The sequence below is a fragment of the Chiloscyllium plagiosum genome, chromosome 26 (assembly GCF_004010195.1).
Source record: "Chiloscyllium plagiosum isolate BGI_BamShark_2017 chromosome 26, ASM401019v2, whole genome shotgun sequence".
NCBI lineage: Eukaryota > Metazoa > Chordata > Chondrichthyes > Orectolobiformes > Hemiscylliidae > Chiloscyllium > Chiloscyllium plagiosum.
Genome location: NC_057735.1, coordinates 1,829,981 through 1,857,079, shown reverse-complemented (window position 1 = coordinate 1,857,079; position 27,099 = coordinate 1,829,981). Strand labels below are relative to the sequence as shown.

Genomic DNA, 27,099 nt, shown 5'->3' with positions numbered 1-27,099 from the left:
GTTGGACCGAAGGGTCTGTTTCCATGCTGTACATCTCCATGACTCTCTCACTGGTGCAGGGGTCAGGGATTCAGATTTTTGTATCGTTGGGATCTCTTTTGGCACAGAAGTGACCTGTATAATCGAGGCAGGTTGCACCTGAACAGGAAAGGGATCAATATTCTAGTGGGAGATTAGCTAGTGCAACTTAGTGGGTGGGCTTTATATTAGTCTGGCGGGGTGGGTGGGACCATAGCAGTAGTGAGAACATTGAGGCTGGTTCAGAAGTTAAAGAGAACAAGTTAAATAGACAGGGCAAGCAAATACATGGCAGAGAACAAGGGAAAATTGAGGAATTAAACAGCATTTATTTCACTGTAAGAGGCCTGACAGGTAAAGCAGATGAACTCGAGGCATGCATGGGAATGTGGTACTGGAACATCATAAGTAGTACAGAAACACAGCTGAGGGAGGGACAGGACTGGCAGCTTAATGTTCCTGGGTACAGAAGCTATAGGAAGGATAGAAGGCGAGGCAAGAGAGGAGGAGGAGTTGCATTTCTGATTAGGGAGAACATCACAGCAGTCCTTAGACATTCCTGGGGGATCATCCAGTGAAGTGGAACTGAGAAATAAGAAGAGGGTGATCACTTTGAGGAGATTGTACATTAGGTCCCCCCAAGTAATCAGTGGGAAATTGAAGAGCACATATGGAGGGAGATCGCAGCTATCTGAAAGAATAATAGGGCTGAAATACTGGGGGATTTTAACTTTCCAAACATAGTCTTATGGACTTGGATGGGGAGAGATTTGTTAAGTGTGTTCAAGAATATTTTCTTATCAATATTAGGAGGGCCCTACTAGAGAAGGAGCTAAACTCAATCTTCTTTGGGAAATAAGGCAGGGCAAGTTACTGAGCATTTTGGGATCAGTGACCATAATGTTATTAGTTTTAAAAGTGTTCTGTCTTGTATAAAGTTCTAAATTGGAGCAAAGCTAATTTTGACGGTATTAGGCAGGAGCATTCAAAAGTTGATTGGGGTAAGCTGTTCGCAGATAAAGGGTTTACTGGCAAGTGGGAGGCTTTCAGAAGCGAGGTCACCAGAGTTCAGAGACAGTGCATTTCTGTTCGAGTGAAAGGCAAGTCTGGTAGGAGTAGGAAACACCAGATCACTACAGATATTGAGGCTCTGGTCAAGAAAAAGGAGGCGGCATATGACAGCTGGGATCAAGTGAATCCCTGGAGGAGCGGGAGGATACTTAAGAGGGAAATCAGGAGAGCAAAAAGGGGACACGAGTAATCTTTGGCAGATAAGGTTAAGGAGAATCCACAGAGATTCCACAAGTACATTAAGGGCAAAATAGTAACTAGGGACAGAATAGGGCCCCTTAAAGATCAATAAGGCAGTCTACATGTGGAACCACAGGATTGAGTGAGATCCGAAACAAATATTTCATGAAAATATTTACTGTGGAGAAAGACATGGAAGCCAGGGAACTTGGAGAAATAAAAATAGTAATGTCTTGAAAAGAGTCTATATTACAGAAATGGATATCTTAAAACGCATAAAGGTAGATAAATCCCTAGGACATGATCAAGTATATTGCAGCATATTGTGGGAAGCTAGGGAAGAAATTGTGAGGCCCCAGAAGAGATACCAGTATCATTGATAGCCAGGGGCGTGGTGCCAGAGGACTGGAGGGTGGCTAATATGGTGTCATTGTTGAAGAAAGGCAGTAAGGAGAAGCCAGGGAACTATAGACCGGTGAGTCTGATGTCAGTGGTAGGTAAGTTGTTGGAAGAGATTTTGATGGAGAGGGTTTACATGCATTTGGAGAGGCAAGGTCTGATTAGGGATAGTCAGCATGGCATTGTGAAAGGGAAATCCTGACTCTCAAACTTGACTGAGTTTTTTTTGAGGATGTGACGAAAAGGATAGATGAAGGCAGAGAGGTAAGTGTTGTCTACATAGACTTTAGCAAGGCCTTTGGTAAGGTTCCACATGGTGGACTGGTTAGTCAGGTTAGACCACATAGGATGCAGGGAGAGCTAGTCAATTAGATATTAAATTGGCTTGACGGTAGCTGACAGAGGGTGGTGGTCGGCGGTTGTTTTTCAGACTGGAGCCCTGTGACCAGTGGTATTCTGCAAGGATCGCTGCTGGGTCCACTGTTGTTTGTCATTTATATAAACTATTTGGATGAGAATTTAGGAGGCATGGTTACTAAGTTTGTGGATGATACCAAAATGGGTGGACAGTGAAGAAAGTTATCTAAGTGTACAACAGGATCTTGATCAGATGGGCCAATGGGCCAAGGCATGGCAGATGGAGTTTAATTCAGATAAATGCGAAGTGTTGCATTTTGGTAAGATCCAACATGCATTTGCTATAGGAAGGATGTTATTAAACTGGAAAGGGTGCAGAAAACATTTACAAGGATGTTACTGGGCCTGGGGGGTTTGAGTTATAAGGAGAGACGAGATAGCAGGAACCTTTTCTCCCTGGGGGTGATCTTATGAAACCTTATATAAAGTAAATAGTCAAGGTCTCTTCCCTAGGGTAAGGGAGTTCAAAACTAGAGGGCATAGGTTTAAGGTGAGAGGGAAAAGATTTAAACAGCATCCGAGAGGCAGATTTCTCACACGAAGGGTGTTGCGTGTATGGAATGAGCTTCCAGAGGCAGTGAGCACAATTACAACATCTAAATGATCATTGGACAGGTACGTGGATAGGAAAAGCTTTGAGGGATATGGGCAGAATGCAGGCAAATGGGACTAGTTCAATTTAGGAAACTTGGTCAGCATGGATGAGTGGGGCCGAAGGGCTTGTTTCCATGCTGCATGACTCTATGGTTGGATGGTCTATTCACACTCACTGTTTGACCTCTATCAGGATTTTAACAGCCACTGAGATGTTACTGAGATAAATGAGGAGAGCAGGGAGGCAGGGAGAGAAAGAGGTGGAGAAGATGCTAAAATGCCAAACCTTCTCCTTCATTTTCTCAATCTTTCGGACGGAGCTCCGCCTCTGGTGCTTCTCTTCGAATCGGATGTTTGCTGCTGGGTCCGGGGAGCGGCCGAGCATCCGATCATCCTGCTTCACTGAGCGGCCTATCTGCTTCTCTTCCTGTTTCTCAGCCTCCTTCAGCTTACCCTCCGCACTGATACAGTCAGCATTGTACATGTGGTAGGTCTTCATAACCTGGCAAGCAGTGACACTCAGTCAGAACCCTGTCCCGATTACTGTGCAATTCACCGTCAACACATAGGAACATTTACAAATAGAACTCTGTACAACTGTCTCCAAACACTAGGCATTGCCTAGTGGTATTATCATTGGACTGTTACTACAGAGACCCAGGTGATGTTCTGGGGACCCGGGTTCAAATCCCACCCCGGCAGATGGTGGGAATGTGAATTCAAAAAATATCTGGAATTAGTAATCTAATGATGACCATGAATCCATTGTTGATTGCCGGAAAAACTTATCTGGTTCATAATGCCCTTTAGGGAAGGAAACTGCCATCCCTACCTGGCCTACACATGACTTCAGACCCACAATGTTGTGGTTGACTCTTAACTGCCCTCTGGGCAATTGGGGATGGACAATAAATGCTGGGCCCAGCCAGTGACACCAATATCCAGTGAATGAATAAAAAACCTCCGAGACAGGGACAGCACGGGGTTAGATACAGAGTAAAGCTCGCTCCACATTCAGATTGATGGTGTTATCAGAGTCATTGTGACATGAGGCATATGGGTTACCAAATAAAGTCAGGGATGGGAAATTGCTGTGGAGGAAACATCATTGGATCATTCAGTACATGCAGTGAGCTCAGGGTTTGTGTGGTAAACCATTTATACAATTTGTTCTCCATCTAAAGACGAAGTTGGGGGATGGGGGAGTGGCCGTTCAGCCCACATTCTCTTCCCACAATTCAATCACATCACCAATGATCCTTTAACCTTCCACCAAGCTCCATAACCTTTACTTTCTTCACCAACAAAGATCTCTCCATTCCTCTTTGGAAATGTTTAATTGACGCCCACATTCCAATATCTCTGGAGGAGGGAGTGGCAGATTTCCAGTGTCCTCTGGGTGAGGAACAGCTGCCTTCAGCTCTGAAAGGCTTGGCTTCAATTCAAAGGATCTGCCCCTTGTCCGGGGCTCGCAGTCGCCAGTGTGGGATTACACCGGCATCACATGGGGTACTCAACATACCAAGAGAGTCTGCGATGGGAATTCTGCCTCGGGAGAACATCTGCTCATTTGACTGAAACATTAAAAAAAAACTACACATGACAAATCCCACTATTGCAAAATGTTGCTGTTTAGACAAGTGCTGACAACTATGTTAATGTGTGCTTTTGGCACCTTTCCAGGGAGATTCTCTTCCACAATTTGGTGCCTGGTGCCAGGGGAGTGCAGCTGTATTTTCTGCTGACAAGCTTTTCTGCAGCTTCTCGACCATACGGTGGGGGGGAGAGTGGGGGCAGGGTCCAAGGTCCCTCGCTGGGGGAGAGAGGAGGACCCAGGTCCCCAGGCTGGGGGAGAGAGGAGGCTGCAGGCTAGGGGAGAGAGGAGGACCCAGGGTCCCTGGCTCGGTGTAGGGGGCGAAGACCCCTGGGTCTTGGGGCAGAGGACGGCTGGGCAGGCTCTGGGGCCTGTAGTTGAGGGGAAAGAGGGGGTTAAGCTGGGGTGTGCCCAGAGCCTGTAACTGGGCGAGAGACTGGAATCTATTCCCCGCTGGGGACACGAGGAGATGTTCCGAACCAGTCCCCACCTGATGGACTGGTCACAGCCGGTCAGTGTTCCTCAGGCCTGTCACCATGTCTAGTGGTCAACTGTGATTAAATGTGTTCATGGAGGATTCATGTTTCCCCAGCCTGCAAGCTGCCCTACATTGATGATTCTCTGCCTTCCTACACCAATCAGAATGCGAAAGGACTGATGACCCTGTTGGATGACATTTGATTGTCACCCAAACTGCTTTGCTGCCACGCCCCCAACACCATTTCCAATACTTTTTAAATATCTGAGAAAGAGAAATGTTCGGTGAAAACAACATAAAAACCAAATCCTGTTAACTTCCCGGTGATTTTACTCCTGGGTTGTACACAGCCATGTCCTAAAGATTGATCTTCAATTCCTGGAGAGTCTAGGCTAATCCTCAAGAGTTGGCAACCCCTACAGCAGTTCTTCAAAAGAACGGTGCATGGACGGCTGATTAGTTTATATTCATTCCCACATTGTCGGCGCCCTGGCTAGGCCAGCCTTTATCGTCCCTACAGGGCGGTTAGGAATCAAACACCTTGCTGTGGCTCTGGAGTAACGTGCAGACCAGACCAGGTAAGGATGTCAGTTTCCTTCCCTGAAGGACATTAGTAAACTAGGTGGATTTTTAGAACAATGACCCTTAGTTCCAGATTTTATTTTATTGAAATCAAATTCCACCATCTGCTATAACAGGATTCTAACCTGGCTCCCCCGAACATTACTTGGTCTCTGAACAGTCTGTCAATAATACCATAAGGCCATCACCTCACCCTAACACAAATTAATGCTGTAATTAACAAAAGCTGATGTTCTACAAGTATCATCAGTGTCATTCTGTGACAGGCAAATATCAATTTCTACTTCCTGTCAAAGGCTATATCTACTGTTGGTGGTCAAATCCCCACCCATTCCCCACAGTATGGGGCAGCAAGGTGGCTTAGTGGTTAGCACTGCTGCCTCACAGCACCAGGGACCCGGGTTCAATTCCACGTTCTCCCATGTGTCTGTGTGGCTTTCCTCTGGGTGCAGTGGTCTCCTCCTACAGTCCATAGATGTATAGATTAGGATGGATGGGTTTTGGGAAATGCAGGGTTAGAAGGATTGAGTAGGAGGTTGGATCTGGGTGGGATGCTCTTCGGAGGGTCGGTGTAAATGCAATGGGCTGAATGGCCTACTTCCACACTGTTGGGATTCTGATTTTATGAAATAGCATTGTCAAATGATGCGGTTCCCAACAAGGTGAGCAGACAGAAGAGGCAAGGCAGTCAGTTTGAAGGATATTTGAAGTTCATAGGGATAGCGGTTATGTGTATCAAGTCCTCTTAAACTTTGCAACAAACCATTTTGAGTGAGCTGGTGACCTGTTTCAGCTCATCACTAAAAAATCAGTTCACATAAATAGACTAATGACTGCACTGTAATAGGTCACAGTCAGGAACTCAGTTCTTGTTCTGCAATAAATATATTGCAACTCCAGGGAATTCAACTCCTAGGAACTGAGCAGTTTTAGAGAGATTAAACTCAGAGTCTCAGTCATTGAGAGTAAAAGGACATGGAAGTATTGCATTTTTGAGAAATTGCATTGAGACAAATTTTAAATTAAATCTCTGCAGAGAGAAACCAAAACAATTTAGGAGATTGGGTTACTGTGTCTTGGTGGAATATGTTTTTAATTAGATTGTTAATAGTCTAGAAAACTAGATCAGGTTAATTTCCATTTTCAAGAGGTCGCCATCTAGACTGCATTAATCTGATGTAATGACCGTGTAAAAGGAAAAGTTAAGTTAAACTACAATCGCCGGTCACCAAATAGTCAATTATTGATTGTTTTCTCTCTCTGAGTTTGGTGCTCACTAACACTTTTGCACCAGTTCAGTTCCACCGATCTCCAAACACCCACTGGTGCCTAACCAGGGGATATTCTCCAATGTACGGAGCGCTGACCAATTAAACAGAGAGCTACCACAACGAAAGCCTGATACTATTATCTTCTTGAAAGATAACGAACAGGCACACTCTCCAGCAGTGAGGTTGTAGACAGCAATCAAGGTAGGGGTCAGCCTGAGGTTACAGAGTCTCCTTTAACAATAAGAACATGATCCTAAAAACGTAGGATGAGGGAATCTAACCCAGGGTTCTTGTGTTGGGCCCCAAGCCTTGGTGACAGATCAGCAACGCATCGACCCACACGCTAGCTGAAGACTAGCATTTACCACTCTGCACCTCCCTATTCCAGAGGCTCAAAACCGTGAGAATCCTTCCTTCCCTCCATCATCTGTACCACCCTGAAAGCGACAGGTTTGTAAGCTCCCAGTTTGACTGTGCCCCATGACATGTTCATTAATACGAAGAGTTGCAGAAAAGCAACAGACGAACCGCAAAGTTGTGCAACTTTTTGCACATTTTTAAACCTCGTACCTCTCTGGGAACCGACTGGGAAAATCGCCTTGGTCAGGCTGAAGGATCATGCAGCCACTCAAAAGCCAAAAGTGGGCGGCACAGTGGCACAGTGGTTAGCACTGCTGCCTCACAGCGCCTAAGACCCGGGTTCAATTCCCGCCTCAGGCGACTGACTGTGTGGAGTTCTCCCCGTGTTCTCCCCGTGTCTGCGTGGGTTTCCTCCGGGTGCTCCGGTTTCCTCCCACAGTCCAAAGATGTGCAGGTCAGGTGAATTGGCCATGCTAAATTGCCTGTACTGTTAGGTAAGGGGTAAATGTAGAGGTATGGGTGGGTTGCGCTTCGGCGGGTCGGTGTGTGGACTTGTTGGGCCGAAGGGCCTGTTTCCACACTGTAATGTAATCTAAAATCTAATCTAAAGTGGGAAGTAGAGACTGGAAGTTCCAGCATTCCCAGTATCAGGCTATTCTCTCAGCAAGAAGCCCAGGATCAACTCTTGTTGAGATGATGACACCCCATGTTGCCAGTAAGGTGACCAGCTGCCCACACAGGGTGACGCATCGGGAACAGCACAGGGACAGAGGCTCATTTGTAGCTGGCGTTGAACTGAGACCCTTCAAATCTCTTCGACTGGCCAATGAGAGGTCTCAGCTACTGCTGGCCCAGGATGGTTGACAATGGGCCCTTTTACCTTGAACTTAATTCTGGGGAGGGTGAGAAGCAAGCAGGCTATGGGTACCTCACCAACCCGCCCTTCCCGCCTCCAATCTCATTGCCTCTGGGAGCTAGATGGTCATTGGTGCAGAAACGATGTGCAGGGTCTCACTGGGAGAAGCCACATGTTCGGAGAGCTGGGTCAATCAGGATGGGCTGAATCACATCCATCTGCATGGCTACAATTCAGAGATTCTGTAATGTTTTCACCAGATTAAGGGGATGAGATCGGGTGCATTGAAATGTAATATTTCCAGTGGGATAGAGTACACAGTCTAAACCGTAGAGCCAGACATTTCAGATTAACACTTTACACAGTGTGACAGAAATTTGGAATCTTCTTCCAGAAGCAGCAGTTGATGTCAGATCGATGGCGAACATGATTATGGTGCGATTCTGCAATCTAAAGATAGTAAAAGATCTGGGTCAGAGCTCGGTATATCGAGTTCAGTCACAGGTCAGCTAAGTGTAAGAGGGTACTGCAGATGCTAGAGATTAGTGCCGGGAGTGTGGTGCTGGAAAAGCACAGCAGGTCAGGCAGCATCTGAGGAGCAGGAGAATTGGCGTTTCAGGCAAAAGTCCTTCATCAGGAATGAGGCTGTGAGCCGAGGGGGTGGGGTGAAGTCCACATCGATGCCATGGGGTTGGAGGGTCCTGAGGTGGAAGATCAGGCAGGTCAACTAAGATCTAACTGATAGGTGAAGCTGGTGAGAGGGGCTGAATGGCCTCTTCCTGGTCCTACATTCCAGTCGGTAATTCCGGAAGGGAGAAATATTTGAAGTAGAAGGTGTGCACTTTGTTCCTGCAGGATTTGGAGCTGGGCTGACTGAGAGTGGTGGGGGAAGGCAGGGGATTGGTTTGTTAAGAGACAGCCCTATCCTGAAGGTACAGGGACCAGGGCAGGCTCTGCTTCTGGAGCTCGTGCTGTGAGTGAGCCAGTTACAGGATTCAGATATTCAGACACTCAGAGAGTTAGGGGTCTATACTTCCTGCAGCAGCCCCTATGTGACAGTGACCCCCCCCCCTCCCCCTCCCCTCAACAGGACTGTACCCACCTTCACACTTTCCAACTCACAAAACATGGATCTGCTTCAGAGCTGGGGCAATGAAAGAGGAACTGAAGATAACCCTGGGTCAAACACCAGAAAAACAAGAAATATTTTCATCTGCAACAATGCGACTGGCTGTGGCCAAGAGACCGCTTTCCTTTTTGTTAAAAGAGGGCGGCAGGAATTTTCCAGTCACTTCTGTTCCTGAGAGGCGTCCATAAAAAAACAATTAAAATATCACAAACAAGGTGGAACCGTACTCAAAATAGCCCAGCACAGGACACCCTGACCATGAGCTCAAGCACTTCAAAACAGAATTGTGACCTCAGCAGATATTTAGTTCTTGTTTTAGATGAGCTGGAATGAGACCAAGCCCCAAGAGCAGTCTAGCCATTAGTTTACACAATCACACATATCCCCAGAGAAATCTGGCTGCCTTATTGCAGAGCCACTACAATGGAGGCTAATGTGAGACCGCTCATGGAAGCCAGTGCCAGATGTTTGATGAGGAACCAATAAAGGTTTCAAACTCTGAAGTAATCACCATTGAGATGTGTCCATGAGCCTTCCAAAGAGAGACAAGAGGAACTTGTTTGAAGTTTTTAATGCAGGAGTGAACTAATAGAAGCAAAGTTACTGACAACGGGACTCCGTGCACACAGTCCAGATCCAATTGTTTGACAGCATGTGAATATGATTCTGAGGTTGCTGACCAGCCATGACCTTGAATAGCAGAGCAAGCTTAAAGGACAGAGTGGTTCCTCTGTTCCTATATTCTATGACAGATCTCTGATCTACTAAACCTCCTGCTTTCACTGCCCATTTACATCCTTCCCTGTTATAGATTCTATCCATACAATTAATCTCCTGAACAAAAACTCCACAGAAATATTTTCTGGTTCCCAAAGTTAATTCAGCAAAACTTTAGAATATTTATCCTGCCTTCCCGCTTCACTATTCACCGACTAACCTAGGTCATGCACAATCAACTCACTCTTGCCGAATCAAACCAGAGAAACAACTGAGATCCAAACAGCTACAGATCCCAATCCAGACCCAGAAAGGTGGCTCGGTTATTTGGTGAAGTCCCAATGGTCTACGTTACGTCAGGAAATGCTGATGTAATATTTTGTTTTGACCAATCACAGGCAACAATGGCTGAGTGACAACCACAGCATCAACAGTCACTGAACTCACAGGACCACAATACCACCAGCGAGCTTCTGATCACTTCTAGGACAGAGTCAGACTGCACAGAAACAGGCCCTTCGGCCCACCATGTCTACGCTGACCAACAAACACCGAGCTACACTAATCCCAATTACCTGCACTGGGTCCATAGCCTACTGTGCCCTGGCAATTCAAGTGCTCATCGAGATGCTCCTTAAATACTGTGAGAGCACCAACCTCCTACACCCTCTCAGGCAGCATCTTCCATATTTCTAATATCATCTTGTTTAAAATATCCTTTCTCATATCTCCTACCAACCACTTTCTACTCAACCTAACCATATCCCCTCTGGTCTTCGATATGTCTGCCATGGGGGGGAAAGGTTCTCACAATCGACCCTGTCTCTGCCTCTCATAATTTTGTATCCCTCAATCAGATTCTCCTCAGCCTTCTCTGCTCCAGGGAAAACAACCCCAGCCTATCCAACCTCTCCTCGTAATTGGGACTTTCCATCCAGGGCAACATCCTGGTGAATCCCCTCTGCACCTTCTCCAGTACAATCACATCCTTCCGATAATGTGGCGACCAGAACTGCACACGTTATTCCAACTAACATTTAATGAAGCTGTAATGACTCCTATTTTCTACACACTGGCTAATGAAGACAAGTATCCCACAGTAACTGAATGACTATTAAAGGTTAGGGGAAAGGAATAGAGAGTGAAGAGAAGTGTGGTGTCACAGAGCCACAGAGATGTACAGCACGGAAACAGACCCTTCAGTCTAACTTGTCCATGCCGACCCGATATAAACAGCCTAATCTAGTCCCATTTTCCAGCACTTGGCCCATATCCCTTTAAACTCTTCCTATTCAGATGCCTTTTAAATGTTGCAATTGTACCAGACTCCACCATTTCCTCTGACAGCTCATTCTATACATGCATCACCCTCTGTGTGAAAAAGTTGCCCCGTAGGTCCCTTTTAAGTTCATTAGCATTGAATTTGGATTGTTTCCACAGGAAGGGTAGACATTAAAGGGTGATCTGATCGAGCTGTTTGAAATTGTCACAGAATGGGACAGAATGAACAGAAACAATCGGTTGCAGTGACTGAGGGTCTGGATAAAAGGAGTGTAACTCTGGAATTAAATCAACAAACATGTGAGAAGCATAGTCATGATTCTAACAATGTTGTGTCAACATCAAAACATCGATTAGACAGACTTAGAAGGAAGAGCAAATGAAGGAGACACAAGGGATTGGGAGAACGTCACCTGGGAAGAATAAATATCATAGTGTAATGGTGGACTGAATGGTCTGCTTGTATTGTTGTGCCCCTCTCCCACAATAATCCACAGGAGAGGTTGACGTGACCAATAGGCAGCCATGTCTGGAGTTATCAGACAGTTATTACTCTGACAGAGACAACTGGATCTACTCTCTAGCTGCTTTCGTGACTAAATCTGGCGTCATCTTTCCACAGCCGCCATTAATTACATGACCATACAACCTCAAAGTCATTGCCTCAAGGATGATGTAGAGTTGCTGAACGACTTATTTCCTGTTGCCTTTCAACTGCTGCTGAACACCTCATTAAAAGAGTGAAGCCTTGACATTATAACCTCTTCATTCAAACTTCAAACACATCCTGCCTGCTTCTCTTCTAAATGACTCAGGCACTGCACAACACGGAGGCATTGGGAGGCTCCTACTTGCTGCCCTGCATTCAGTTCAATTGTAGGAACCAAGTGGTTTTTTTTTCAGGTGGGCAATGCATAAAGAGACTTCCTCCATCCAGCCTCTTCCTACACATCATGACCTGATGAAGGCCAAATCAGAAACTAATGACCAGTCTCTAAATCATTGCCTAAGCTGGAGATCTCAAAATGACCCTCTTTCCCGTGAGGTGCTGTGCCTCATTTCTGTTGGAATGAAAATTTCTCCAAGGTTGGAGGATCTTCATTCCCTATTTTTCAAAAGATTTGTTCATGGGGTGAGAACACAAGTGGCCAGGCCAGTGTTTACTGACCATCCCAATTGGCCCGAGGACAGTTGACAGTCAGCCACATTGCTTTTGAGAGTATATGTGAAGAAACAGAAAAGTGGAATCCAAAGGTCCCTAAATGTATGTGAGAGAAAGGTTCACTAAGACACATGTAGGCTCTCTACAGACTGAACTGGAAGAAATAATAACAGGGAACAAGGAAACAGCAGCAAAATGGATAGGGTAAATACACAAGGTCTTTTCCCTGGGGTGGGAGAGTCCAGAACTAGAGGGCATAGGTTTAGGGTGAGAGGGGAAAGGTATAAAAGAGACCTACAGGGCAACATTTTCACGCAGAGGGTGGTACGTGTGTGGAATGAACTACCAGAGGAAGTGGCGGAGGTTAGTACAATTACAACATCTAAAAGGCATCTGAATGCGTATATGAATAGGAAGGGTTTGGAGGGATATGGGACAAGTATGGCAAATGGGACTAGATTAGGTTGGGATATTTGGTTGGCATGGATGAGCTGGACCAAAGGGCCTGTTTCCATGCCGTACATCTCTATGACTCTATGTCTCTAAATACTTTGGTTCTGTCTTCCCAGAAGACAATACAAGTACCTTTCCAAAGTGCTAGGAAAGCAAGGGTCTTTGGGAAGGAGGAATTGATGAAAAGTATTAAAAAGTGTTGTCCAAATTCATTAAACTGAAAGCTGATATATCCCCTGGGCCTGATAATTTACATGCCAGAATTCTGGTGGAGGTGGTCATGGGAACACTAAATGCGTTGGTGTCATCTTCCAAAATTTTGAGGACTCTGAAACAGTCCAAGCAGATTACAAGGTGCTTTAAAAAAACTAGTTTAAAAAAAAAGGAGGCAGAAAATCCGGAATTACAGACTGGTTAGCTGGTCGGCATGAGCAGACAGACCACGTGTGGAAGGCCCTGCATTGAGCTGCTGCAATGTAATGTTTATTTGCAATTTTTTTTATCTGACTGAAATGTCAATCCTTTAACCAGGTCTTATTTATGACTTATTCTTTAAACACTGTGAAGTAATGCAACTGCTTTTCTTTTTTTATTTCTCTTTTCTTCTCAAGTTCTGTACTTAGGAACTTGTATCGAAGATGGTGCTATCAGAGGTAACATTGTTAAACCTTTCACTGTGCTCCTGTGCTCCTGTATTTGAGTACATGTGACAATATTCTATTCTAACATCAGCGATCGGGAAAAGGCTAGAGTCTACTACAGAGGGTGTGACAAGGTACTTCAAGGGTACCTCCAGGATTATTCAAATGGGAAATATGATAGGAAAAGAATGTTTGACCATCCCACTGCAGTTTTCTTGAGTAAGTAACTAATTGAATAGATGAGGGAAAACCAGTGCATGTGGTATATTTGGGTTTTCAGAAAGGCCCACATAAGAAGTTGGTGTGCAAAATCAAAGCATATGGGGTTGGAGATAATATACTGACAGGGATTGACAATTACTTAGCTGACAGCAAACAGAGAAAGGAATAAATGAGTCCTTTCCAGAGTGGAAGGTAGTGCGAGATGTGGTATCACAGGGAACAGTGCCTGGCCTCAGGCCTTTCAGAATGGGAATTGTGTGAAATATTTCCAAATTTGCTGATGCCACTAAACTAGGTAGGAGCGTGAAGTGTGAGTTGTGTGTGTTTGGCGGCGGGGTGGGGGGGAGCTGTAAAGAGGTTTCAGGGTGATTTTGACAAGTTGAGTGAATGGCCAAAAACAGTTGCAATATAACATGGATAAATGTGAAGTTGTCCACTCACTAGGAAAACATAAAGGTGGGATATTATTTAAACAGCAACAGATTGGAAAAGGTTGATGTATAAAGGGATGTGGGTGTTCTTGTACACTGGCCATTGAAAGTAAGCATCCGCTGCAGCAAGCAGTTAGCAAGGCCCAGGACTTGTTCCCTTTCATTGGAAGATGGCTTGAGTACAACTGTAACTGCTGGAATACCATCCTCCCCCCTGCCGCACTCAGCTCTGCGAGGGTCAGTGTTTCAAATCCCAGGTGATAATGAAGGGTCAGACTGGAACGTATATTTGAATTGCTGCTCTCAGACTGTTTTACAAAATAAATTCCAATCTATCTCCCAGTAAGAGGTTTCTTAATAACTCTGAAATGCCCCTGTGTGATTATATTCCAGTTACACTCAAGTGACTGAAACCCACCCATTCCATCATCAACTCATGTCCATCAGTGTGGTGCTGGAAAAGCACAGCCGGTCAGGCAGCATCCGAGGAGCAGGAGAATCAATGTTTCAGGCATAAGCCCTTCATCTCCATGATGCCTGAAACATCAATACTTATGCTCCTCAGATGCTGCCTGACTGGTTGTGCTTTTCCAGCACCATACACTTTGACTCTGATCTCCATCATCTGCATCTCCCTTTCTCCTCCATCTAACGCCCATCAATATGCATCTCCCAGGAAGAGCCATTCACCTAAAACACTATCAAGCTGGGGTCAATTGAAGCTTTCAAAACTGAAATGGAAAGATTTCTGTTGAATTAAATGTATTAACGTCTACAGGGTTTCTCAAATGGCAACGAGGGACAGGCAATAAATGCTGACCCAGCCAGCAACACCTATGCCCCTTGAGGGAATAAACTAAATATAAGCTGGAGTGAAGATTCAGATGACTGAAAAACTCATGAAACAGTACGGCCTTCTCCTGTTTCTGTGCTCCAACGAGACCATCTCGTGATGAGCAAACTCAGTACAACACAGAGGGTTTGCTAGGACATTGAGCATTACATTGAGTGATTACGTTATAAAAGGAATGCGGCAGTGAAGGTGGCAAGAGATAAATTGAACTCACCGTGTACAATTCATTCAAAACTTTCATCAGATCTTCATGTAGCTGTCCACCGATCTCCTTACTCTGTAACCAGGAAAAAAAAAACGGTGTTAGAGCAAGGTCCCAGCCGTTCATTCTCTCTGTCCTGTCGTGTAGGTCAGTGTGAAGGTTGGGAATGTGAAGCCGCTGTTGTCAGTAACTAGGTGGCACAGGAAACGAATCCTCGTTGTTTTGGTGAGATTGCCTCTTGTGGTGCCTGGATATGATATTATTTCACAAACAGCCACAGTCTGCACAGGTTTCTACATCCTGAAAAGTTCAGAAATTCCTAAACTGATTTCCAGGGATTCACTATCATAGTCCAGAAACTGGGGAGGTCTGGAATGAGCTCAGGTCAGGTCAATAAGATAAAACTCACCTCCCACAGACTACCCAAAGCTTCTATCTCTTTGGGAAATCTCAGCCACTCGAATGAGTCACACACATAGCTCAGCAACTGTCAACTGCATTCCTGTCTACCGGTCACAGGGCAATCATTTCACACAATTCCAGCATTACTCTGGGTCCAACTGAGAAGCAAGGCTGACTTTATTCTTAAATATGGGGAGTGTAAAATAGGGAATGACATATTCACACAGTGACTGTTCAGGGTATTGAATGTACCACCTGGAAATGTGGTGCAGGCAAGTTCAATTGAGGTATTCAAGCAGGAATGGGATGGTTCAGGAATATGGGGAAAGGGCAGGAGATTAGCACGAGGGAATAGAATCAGTGCAGGCATGATGGCTCGACTGTCCTCCTCCTGCAGTGTAACAATCCTGTTATTCTGTGAACTGCATGCAACTTCCAAAGTGCAGTGACTCTGGATTCAGGCTCTGGATTAAAACAAAGAACAAAATACTTCAGATGGAGAAAATATAAAATAAAAATACAAAACACTGCAAACTCACAGCAGGTCAGGTAGCATCTGTAGTGAATGAAACATAATGAATAATGTCTTACGTTTAAAATTACTAGTGCAAATGCAGGGTTGATTACATCTAATCATTTATATAAAGGATCTGGATGTAAATGTAGGAGATATGGTTACTAGGTTTGCAGATAACACCAGAATTGGAGGTGTTGTGGACAGGGAAGGTTATCTCACTGTACAACGGGATCTTCATCAGATGGGCCAATGGGTTGAGGAGTGGCAGGTGGAGTTTAATTTAGATAAATGCGAGGTGCTGCATTTTGGAAAGCAAATCAGGGCAGGATTCATACACTCAATGGTAAGATCCTGGGGTGTGTTGCTGAACCAAGAGACCTTACAGTGCAGGTTCATAGCTCCTTAAAAGTGGAATCGCAGGTACATAGGATAGTGAAGAAGGCATCTAATATGCTTGCCTTTATTGGTCAGTGCATTGTGTATAGGAATTGGGAGGTCATGTTGCGGCTGTACAGGACGTTGGTTTGGCCACTTTTGGAATATTGTGTGCAATTCTGGTCTCCCTTCCATAGGAAGCATGTTCTGAAACTAGAAAGGGGTCAGAAAAGATTTACAAGGATAGAGTCACAGAAATGTACAGACCCTTCGGTCTAGCTCGTCCATGCCGACCAGATATCCTAGCCTAATCAAGTCCCATTTGCCAGTATTTGGTCCATATCCCACGAACTCATTCCTATTCATATACCCATCCAAATGCGTTTTAAATGTTGCAATTGTATCAGCCTCCACCACTTCCTCTGGCAGCTCATTCCATACACGTACCACCCTCTGTGTGAAAAGGTTGCCCCTTTGACCCCTTTTAAATCCTTTCCCTCTCACCCTAAATCGATGCCCTCGAGTTCTGGACTCCCCCACCCCAGGGAAAATACTTTGTGTATTTATCCTATCCATGCCCCTCATGATTGTATAAACCTCTATAAGGTCACCCCTCAGCCTCTGACACTCCAGGGAAAACAGCCCCAGCCTGCTCAGCCTCTCCCTATAGCTCAAACCATCCAACCCTGGCAACATCCTTGTAAATCTTTTCTGAACTCCTTCAAGTTCCACAACATCTTTCCAATAGGAAGGAGATCAGAATTGCATGCAATATTCCAACAGTGGCCTAACCAATGTCCTGTACAGCCGCAACATGACCTCCCAACGCCTGTACACAATACTCTGACCAATAAAGGAAAGCATACCAAATGCCTTCTTCACTATCCTATCTACCTGCGACTCCACTTTCAAGGAGCTATGAACCTGCACTCCAAGATTTCTTTGTTCAGCCACACTCCCTAGGACCTTACCATTAAGTATATAAGTCCTGCTGATTTGCCTTTCCAAAATGCAGCATCTCGCATTTATCTGAATTAAACTCCATCTGCCACTCCTCAGCCCACTGGCCCATCTGATCAAGATCCCGTTGTAATCTGAGGTCACCTTCTTAGCTGTACACTACACCTCCAATTTTAGCATAATCTACAAATTTACTAACTGTACCTCCTATGTTCACATCCAAATCATTTATATAAATGACGAAAAGCAGTGGATCCAGCACCAATCTTTGTGGCACAGCACTGGTCACAGGCCTCCAGCCTGAAAAGCAACCCTCCATCACCACCCTCTGTCAACAAAGAACAAAGGAAATTACAGCACAGGAACAGTCCCTTCGGCCTCCAAGCCTGCGCCGATCCACATCCTCTATCTAAACCTGTTGCCTATTTTCTAAGGATCTGTATCCCTCTGCTCCCTGCCCATTCATATATCTGTCTAGATACATCTTAAATGGCGCTATCATGCCCGCCTCTACCACCTCCGCTGGCAACGTATTCCAGGCACCCACCACCCTCTGCGTAAAGAACTTTCCACGCATATCCCCCTGAAACTTTTCCCCTCTCACTTTGAACTTGTGACCCCTAGTAATTGAGTCCCCCACTCTGGGAAAAAGCTTCTTGCTATCCACCCTGTCTATATCTGTCATGATTTTGTAGATCTCCGTCTTTCTAATGAAAATAATCCGAACCTACGCAACCTCTCTTCAAAGCTAGTGCCCTCCATACCAGGCAACATCCTGGTGAATTTCCTCTGCCCCCTCTCCAAAGCATCGACATCCTTTTGGTAATGTGGCGATGAGAACTGTACACAGTATTCCAAACGTGGCTGAACCATAGTCCTATACAACTGTAACATGACTTGCCAGCTCTTATACTCAATACCCCGCCTGGTGAAGGAAAGCATGCCGTTTGCCTCTTGACCACTCTATTGACCTGTGTGGCCACCTTCAGGGAACAATGGACCTGAACACCCAGATCTCTCTGTATTTCAATTTTCCCCAGGGCTTTTCCATTTACTGTATAATTCGCTGTTGAATTGGATCTTCCAAAATGTATCACCTCGATTTTGCTGGGATTGAATTCCATCTGCCATTTCTCTGCCCGACTCTCCAATCTATCTATATTCTGCTGTATTCTCTGGCAGTTCCCTTCACTATCTGCTACTCCACCAGTCATCTGCAAACTTGCTAATCAGACCACCTATAGCTTCTTCCAGATCATTTATGTATATCATAAACAAAATGGTCTCAGCACAGATTCCTGTGTAAATCCATTGGTGACAGTTCTCCATTTTGAGAAACTCCCTTCCACCACTCTCTGTCTCCTGCTGCCCAGCCAGTTCTCTATCCATCTAGCTAATACACCCTGGACCCTAAGTGACTTCTCTTTCTCCATCAGCCTACCATGGGGAAGCTTATCAAACGCCTTTCTGAAGTCCATGTATATGACATCTAAAGCCCTTCCCTCATCTATCAACTTTGCCACTTCCTCAAAGAATTCTGTTAAGTTAGTAAGGCATGATCTCCCCCGCACAAAACCATGTTGCCTGTCTCTGATAAGCCCATTTTCTTCCAAATGTAAACAGATCCTATCACTCAGTATCTTCTCCAGCAGCTTCCCTACCAGGCTCACCGGTCTATAATTACCAGGATTATCTCTGCTACCCTTCTTAAGCAAGGTGACAACATTAGCAATTCTCCAGTCCTCCGGGCCCTCATCCGTGTTCAAGGATGCTCCAAAGATATCTCTTAAGGCCCCAGTATTTCCTCTCTCACTTCCCTCAGTAACCTGGGATAGATCCCATCCAGTCCTGGGGACTTGTCCACCTTGATGTCTTTTAGAATACCCAACACTTCCTCCTTCCTTATCCCTAACCTCAATGTCCATCATTAGGGTGGCACAGTGGCTCAGTGGTTAGCACATTGCCTCACAGCGCCAGGGACCGGGTTCAATTCCTGCCTCGGGCAATTGTCTGTGTGGAGTTTGCACATTTTCCCTGTGTCTGCGTGGGTTTCCTCTGGGTGCTCCAGTCTCCTCCCACAGTCCAAAGGTGTGCAGGTCAGGTGAATTGGCCATGCTAAATGCTAGTGTTAGGTGCATTAGTCGGAAGGGAAACGGGTCTGGGGGGGTTGCTCTTCGGAGGGTCGGTGTGAACTTGTTGGGCTGAAGGGCCTGTTTCCACACTGTAGGGAATCTAACCTAAAGAAAAGTCCCTCTCCTCGGTGAATACTAATGCAAAGTACTCGTTAAGAATCTTACCCATTTTCTCTGACATAATGTTCCTCCTTTGTCCTTGAGTGATCCAACCCTTTTTCTAGTTACCCTCTTGCTCCTTATATATGAATAAAAGGCTTTGGGATTTTCCTTAACCCTGTTTGCTAAAGACATTTCATGACCCCTTTTAGCCCCCTTAATTCCTTGTTTCAGATTGGTCCTACATTCCCAATATTCTTCCAAAGCTTCGTCTGTCTTCAGTCGCCTAGACCTTATGTATGCTTCCTCTTTGCAAGTCTCACAATTTTACCTGTCATCCATGGTTCCCTAATCTTGCCATTTCTGTCCCTGATTTTCATAGGAACAGGTCTGCCCTGCAATATAATCAACCTCTCTTTAAAAGCCTCCCACATATCAAATGTGGATTTTCCTTCAAACAGCTGCTCCCAATCCACGTTCCCCAGATCCTGCCCAATTTTGGTCTGGTTGGCCTTCCCCCAATGTAGTACTCTTCCTGCAGGACCACTCTCATTTTTGTCCATGAGTATTCTAAACCTTACGAAATTGTGATCACTATTCCCAAAGTAATTCCCTACTGAAACTTCACCCACCTGGCCGGGCTCACTTCCCAACACCAGGTCCAGGATGGACCCCTCCTGACTTGGACTATTTACAAACTGCTCTAGAAAACCCTCCTGGATGCTCCTTACAAATTCTGCTCCATCTAGACCTCTAGCACCAAGTGAATCCCAGTCAATGTTGGGAAAATTAAAATCTCCTATCACCACCAGCCTGTTGCTCCTACATCTGTCCATAATCAGTTTACATATTTGTACCTCTATGTCAAGCTCACTGTCAGGAGGCCTGTAGTACAGCCCCAACATTGTTACCGCACCCTTCCTATTTCTGAGCTCGGCCCATATTGCCCGTTTTACCTCCCTCTCTATCCCACCGGAAGCATCGATATCTTGGGATTTTTAGTTGCCAATCATGCTCTTCCCCTAACCAAGTCTCAGTAATAGCAATAAAAATACTCCCAGGTACAAATCCAAGTCCTAATCTGCCTTACCTACTACACTTCTCGCATTAAAACAAATGCACCTGTCCCTCCATGTTCATCATCTGCCCCCTGCCTACTCTTCCCCTTAGTCACGCTGATACCATTATCTAATTCCTTACAGGCTTTAGTTACTACCTCCTTACTGTCCACTAACCTCCTCATTTGGTCCCCAGCCCCCTGCCACATTTGTTTAAATCCTCCCCAACAACGTTAGCAAAAGCCCCTCAAAGGCGTTGATTCCAGTCCAGCCCCAGTGTAAACCCGTCCAATATGTAATAGCCTCAGCTCCCCCAATATCCCAAAAATCTGAACCCCTCCCTCCTGCACCATCCCTCAAGTCACATTCATCCTGCCGATTCTAGCATTCCGACTCTGACTAGCACGTGGCACTGGTAGCAATCCGGAGATTACTATCTCGGAGGTCCTACTTTTTAACTTGGCTCCTAACGCCCTAAATTCTATTTGTAGGACCTCATCCCATTTATTACCGATATAATCGTTGCCTATATGCACCACAACAGCTGGCTGGTCACCCTCTCCCTTCAGAATGGTCTGCAGCCGATCTGAGACATCCCTGACCCATGCACCTGGGGGTCACTTTCTGTCCTGTACAGCTCTATTTGAGAGAGACAGATAGTGAGAAAGGTAATAATGAGCAAGCTATGAGCCAGACGAGGAGATTTCAATAGACACTGGGGGAGATAAAGAGAGCACGAGACAGAAAGAATGAGACAAACAGATTTAAAACTGTATCTAAAATTGGATGGTTAAGAGCTAAAACCAAACTAATTTCTCCAAACTATGTTGTTGCTTAATAGCGAAACAGAAACTCAGCTCTGGTTCCTCATGCTGAAGGGTTTCATAATGTGGTTTAAAGTTCAAAATAAATATGGAAAATCCACTTACTCTTCACACTGATTTTCTAGAACAGATAAATTATGTGCTGAATTAGTATGAGTAAGAGTTTCTATAAATATTTATAAGAGAAAAGAGTTTGTGTTGTTCCTATAGAATGTGAATATGGAGAATGAATAATGGAAAACAAAGATGCAGCAGTTCAATTGATCAGTTATTTTGCATCAATCTTCACTAATGAGAAACAAGTAACATCCCAGAAATAATTCTGAGGGGATGGAAGGGGTGGAGAATGGAGGGAATGGAGGAGAGTGAAGAAATCAAGAAAATTACATTCACTAATCAACGTGCACTGAGTGAATGATTAGAACTGCAAGTTGACAAATCTCCAGATCCCGATAGATAGCATCCTCATGTCTTAAAGAAGTGGCTGGTGAGATAGAGTTATAGAGTCATAAGATGTACAGCATGGAAACAGACCCTTTGGTCCAACCTGTCCATGTCGATCAGATATCCCAACCCAATCTAGTCCCACCTGCCATCATCCAGCCCATATCCCTCCAAACCCTTCCCATTCTTATACCCATCCAGATGCCTTTTAAATGTTGCAATTGTACTCAATCAACACTTGGTTTTAATTTGTGAGGATTCCTTAGATTCTAGGAAGGTTCCATTAGACTGGGAAACAGTGCATGTAACTCCTTCATCCCAAAAGGCAGAGGGACAAAAGCAGAAACCCACAGTCTATTAGTTATGCTGCTCACAACATGGTCGGCTCTACAATGGGGAAACAAAGCACAGACTGAGTAACCACTTCGCAGAACATCCACATTCTCTTTGCAAAAGCGATCCTGAGCTTCCAGTTACCTGTCACTTCAACATCCCAGCCTGTTCCCTGGCCAACATCTCTGTCTCAGGCTTGCTACAGTGCTCCAGTGAGGCTCAGCACAAGCTGGAAGAACAACACCTCATTTTCCACTTGGGGACCCAGCAGCCCTCTGGAGTCAATATCGAGTCCAATAAGTTTAGAGCCTGAGGCCTTGTCCTTTCCCCATTCCCCATACACCAGGCCTTGTCATCACATGGGCTGCTACCACAGACAATCCATTGTCAGCCACTAATGCTCTCCATTAGCAGCTATTCATTCTCCCAGACTGACCTTTACCCAATCCTTTGTCTGTCCAACTGTTTGTCCCAGTCATTGGGCTCCATCCCCACTAATCGCTTACCCCCTCCCCTCCCTCTCACCCCATCTTCTGTATAAGTATCAACATTTTCCTTGCAACATCTTCCAGCTCAGCACCATCCTCATGACCTGTCCGACCTGCCAATCTCCCTTTCCACCTATCCACTCCACCCTCCCCTCTGACCTATCACCTTGGAGGCTTCCTGCCTCTATTCCTAATGAAACGTCGATTCTCCTGATCCTCGGATGCTGCCTGACCTGCTGTGCTTTTCCAGCACTACCCTGATATAAACTCTGGTTTCCAGCATCTGCAGTCCTCACTTTTGCCTATTTTCCTCGCTACAATCAGTTCTGAAGAAGGGTCACTGGATGTTCACTCTGCTTTCTCTCCACACAGATGCTGCCACACCTGCTGAGATTTTCCAGCAATTTTTGTTTTTGTTTTTGTTTCTGATTTCCAGCACTTGCAGTTCTTTTGGGTTTATTTTGGCTGTTATTAACATTTGTCAAGGGGAAAATGTTGGAAGTGTTATTAAAGACGCTTCAGCAGGGCACTTAGAAACTTCAAGGTATTCTGGCAGAGTCAACGTGATGTTCTGAAAGAGAAAATCATGACTGACTAATTTGTTGGAAATCTTTGAGTTCTCGGAATAAAGGAGAGCCATGGACAGATAAAGTGCCACATCAAAGGTTACTGTGGAGAACTGAAGAAAGGCAACATGTAATCAGTGATATACCACAGAGCTGCAGCCTCGATCTTTCACAATTTATATAAATTATTTGAATGAGGGAAATGTTTTATGTTTTATCATTGCACAAAGATAGGGAGGAAAGTAAGTTGTGAAGAGGACATAACGAGGCTACAAAGGGACATAGCCGGACAAAGTGATTGGGCAAAGATGTGGCAAATGGAGGAAAACATCACATTTTCATTTTCAGTGACTTGTCAACCAATCAGCATTGACCTCTCATGCTGTATAAGTGTTGGTTTTCCCCTTGAATTGGTAATCTTGCAAATTGTCTCGATGGATGCAAGACTAATTGCTTCATCAAAATGCACCTTTATCAGCAATACTCAAGTTCTGACCTATCAAACGACTATTGCATTGCTATCTTTATTGCAGGAAGAATACAGTACACGTGTGGCATGGTGGCTCAGCGGTTAGCACTGCTGTGTCACAGTACGAGGGACCAGGGTTCAATTCCACCCTTGGACGACAGTCTGTGTGGAGTTTGCACATTCTCTGTGTCTACGTGGGTTTCCCCTCAGTGCTCCAGTTTCCTCCCACAGTCCAAACCTGTGCAGGTTAAGTGGATTGGCCGTGGGAAATATGGGGTGGGTCTGGGTGGGATGCTCCTCAGAGGGTCAGTGTGGACTTGATGGGCCGAATCTCCTGCTTTCACACGGGATTCAGTGGTTCTATAAATGCATTGAAAGCAGTTCAGAGAAGATTTCCTAGACTAATCCCTGGAATGGGTGGATTGTATGGACAGCTGGGCTTGTATTTGCTGAGGTTTACAAAGGTTAGAGGTGACTTGATTAGATCATTGAAGATCCCAAGAGAGTAATATGTGGAGAGGACGTTACCTCTTATGGAGAATACAGAACTTGTGATCACTGTTTGAAAATAATCCATTCAAAATCTTGGTTTTCAATATGGTAATCCGTAACCAGTGGTCTACCAGAGGGATCAGTCCTAGAGCCGCAAATATTTACAGTAAATATGAATGACATGGATGAAAAAAGTGAATAGGTAGGAAGGCAAGTTGTGAGGATGACACAAAGAGTCAAACAGACGGACAGAGACAACTTCAGTGAGTCATCAAAAACTTGGCAGATGGAATATAATGTGGGGAAACGTGAGTTTATGCACTTTGGCAGGAAGAACAGAAGAGCCGAATATTATTTATACAGAGAAAGACTGCAGAAAGCTGCAATACAGCAGGATATGGGAGACCTCATTCATGAATCACAAAAAGCTAGCATTCACATTTAGCAGGTAATAGCGAAGGCAAATGGAATATAAGCTTTTATGGCAAAGGGAATGGAGTATAAAAGTAGGGAAATTTTGCTAAAAATATCCAAGACACCAGTCATAGTCCAGCTGGAATAGGCTACAGAGAACAGCTTTACTCTGTTTATCCCAGGGACAGGCACACGGATATTATAGGCAGCACGGAGAAACATTGCTCAGCTGATCCCAGCTACAGAGGACAGAGTGAGTAATCTTAGGAGTTTAGGAGAATCTACTGAAACACACAAAATTCTTTGGGAACTTGACTGGGTAGAGGCAGGGAGGTTGATTCTCCTTATGGAAAAGTCCCGGACCATGGACATAATCTCAGAAAAAGACCGAGATGAGGAAGAATCCCTTCTTTCAGAGAGGAGTGAATCTGATGAATTCTTTACTGCAGAGGGTTGTCAAGACTGGGTTATTAAGTTTATTCAAGGCTGGGATAGACAGAGTTTTAATCAGTCAGGGAACCAAGGGTTCTGGGGAAAAAGTAGGAAAATGGAGTTGAGGATTATCAGGTCAGCTGTGATCTCATTAAATGGCAGACTGAATGCAATGGGCTGAATGGTCTGCATCTGCTCCAAAGTCTGATGATCTTCTGTGTTGTGGAAGAGTGGGGCCTAAGTGCAATTCAGAAGTGTGAGCAGTCGGAAAGATTCAGTTCCAGTGACACCGCTTCATTTCTTATTCACTTCAGGTATAATTTCATGTTGCAAACACATTCAGCCTTCCTGCACCAGGTGAGATACAGCAGTAGGAATGTAAAGTTAAGTTCCCTCAACTTTGTCCCAAAGCCAGTCACACTCTCCCTAGCTTTAGTGTCAGCTTCCTGTCGTTCTCTCTCAGCTCTGGTCCTGGGGACATGGATAAAACTGCCCCAAACCCATTGCAAATAAACATTCAGCAAACATTCAGAGATCGTCAACTCCATCAAACTAGGCAGGAATGAGCAAACATTGTGCAAATATGTCTCTATAACATCGCAGAGGTCTGTGTACCAACCCATTGTACAACCCCATCGACAACAGCCTCAGCTCCAGGTTCACATGGACTACTAGCTTTGATCTGCTCCCAACATCAACAAGTCTCAAAATGGACATTTCCCAAGAAATACAAGTACAGCATTTGCAAAACAAAACGAAAACAGGCTGGGGATTGGCAGTTCGGCCAGTAGGTATCTACATAACCAGAAGTCAGCTAATCCTTGTTCTGAACATCCCCTTTACAACTAGATGAGACAACTTCTGCTTGTAATGTCTTTATGAATAATCAATGCATCAACAAGTCCAAAACTTCTTGTTTCTTCAGGAAAACCATTTTATCTTTGAGTGGGATACAGGCCAGTGGCAGTTTGAGATAAAAGACTCAAGGTCAGAGCCGCTCACAGATCCTTGCTGTAAGAGGCTCCAGTCAAATGAAGGAGATTGTTTCAGCATTACTTATTACAATTTACTTCATTGCAATTGGCAAAACTTCCACCCAGGTCTGATTATCACCACATTACTGCTAGTAGAACATGCATAAAATGGTTTCAATATAATTCATGGAGATTAGATTTGATTAGACTAGATTAGATTACTTACAGTGTGGAAACAGGCCCTTCGGCCCAACAAGTCCACACCGACCCGCCAAAGCACAACCCACCCATACCCCTACATTTAATGTTTCAACAATTCTATAAATACAACCTATTTGTTGAAAGAGGTGAAGGGTTGTTGAACAAATCAAAACCTCAGGTTTCAGTGTTAATGCTCTGAAGCACAAAGAAGCCAGTGTAGAGCCTCCCTTCATTGAAGACACCAACATACAGCTTACCATTAAACTGCCTGTGGAAGGATTTTCCTAACGCAGAGTTACACACTGCAGAAAGCAAATTATCAACTGATAAGGAGGTCTATTTGCCAAGGTCAAAGCTTGGTCAGCTTTATAATTGATTTGCTTTTTTGCGCTGAAACTGATTGCAGAGTCTCTGACTCCGGGCCCGGTGAACATGACAGTAACATTCGAGGCAGAATTACACACTTCAACCAGATATTCCAACAGCTCGAGAAAAACGACAGCTGAAGGATGAACATGAACCCCTCTGGTCTGTTGACAATCAGACAAAAAGATCAGTACAGATCCCACGGAAAGGAACCATACAAAGACCAACAAAGCACTTATAAAAGCAGTTAATAAGGATTATGAAAAGAAACTTGCAAGGGACGTGAAAGACAATAGGTAAAGATTTTATAGTTATATAAAGGGGGCACAGTGGCTAGCACTGCTGCCTCACAGGGATTAAAAATGTGTTGCTGGAAAAGCGCAGCAGGTCAGGCAGCATCAAAGGAGAAGGAGAATCGACGTTTCGGGCATAAGCCCTTCTTCAGGAATGAGGACGGTGTGCCAAGCAGGCTAAGATAAAAAGTAGGGAGGAGGTTCTTGGGGGAGGGGCGTTGGGAATGCGATAGGTGGAAGGAGGTTAAGGTGAGGGTGATAGGCCAGAGAGGGGTTGGGGGTGGAGAGGTCGGGAAGAAGATTGCAGGTCAAAAAGGCGGTGCTGAGTCTGAGGGCTGGGACTGAGAAA

The 27,099-nt window shown here is 44.9% G+C and overlaps 1 protein-coding gene across 4 annotated transcripts in view; it reads right to left on the bottom strand.

The window, feature by feature from the left end:
- Positions 1-27,099, bottom strand: part of srgap2 (SLIT-ROBO Rho GTPase activating protein 2) — a 244,264-nt gene that overhangs the window by 76,050 nt on the left and 141,115 nt on the right. For all 4 annotated transcript variants that reach the window (XM_043716321.1, XM_043716322.1, XM_043716323.1 and 1 more), the window contains 2 exons: positions 14,924-14,986; positions 2,966-3,181 (listed from right to left, as the gene is read on the bottom strand). In XM_043716321.1, coding sequence (XP_043572256.1) covers positions 2,966-3,181; positions 14,924-14,986 — 279 coding nt within the window. The remainder of the gene's footprint in view (positions 1-2,965; positions 3,182-14,923; positions 14,987-27,099) is intronic.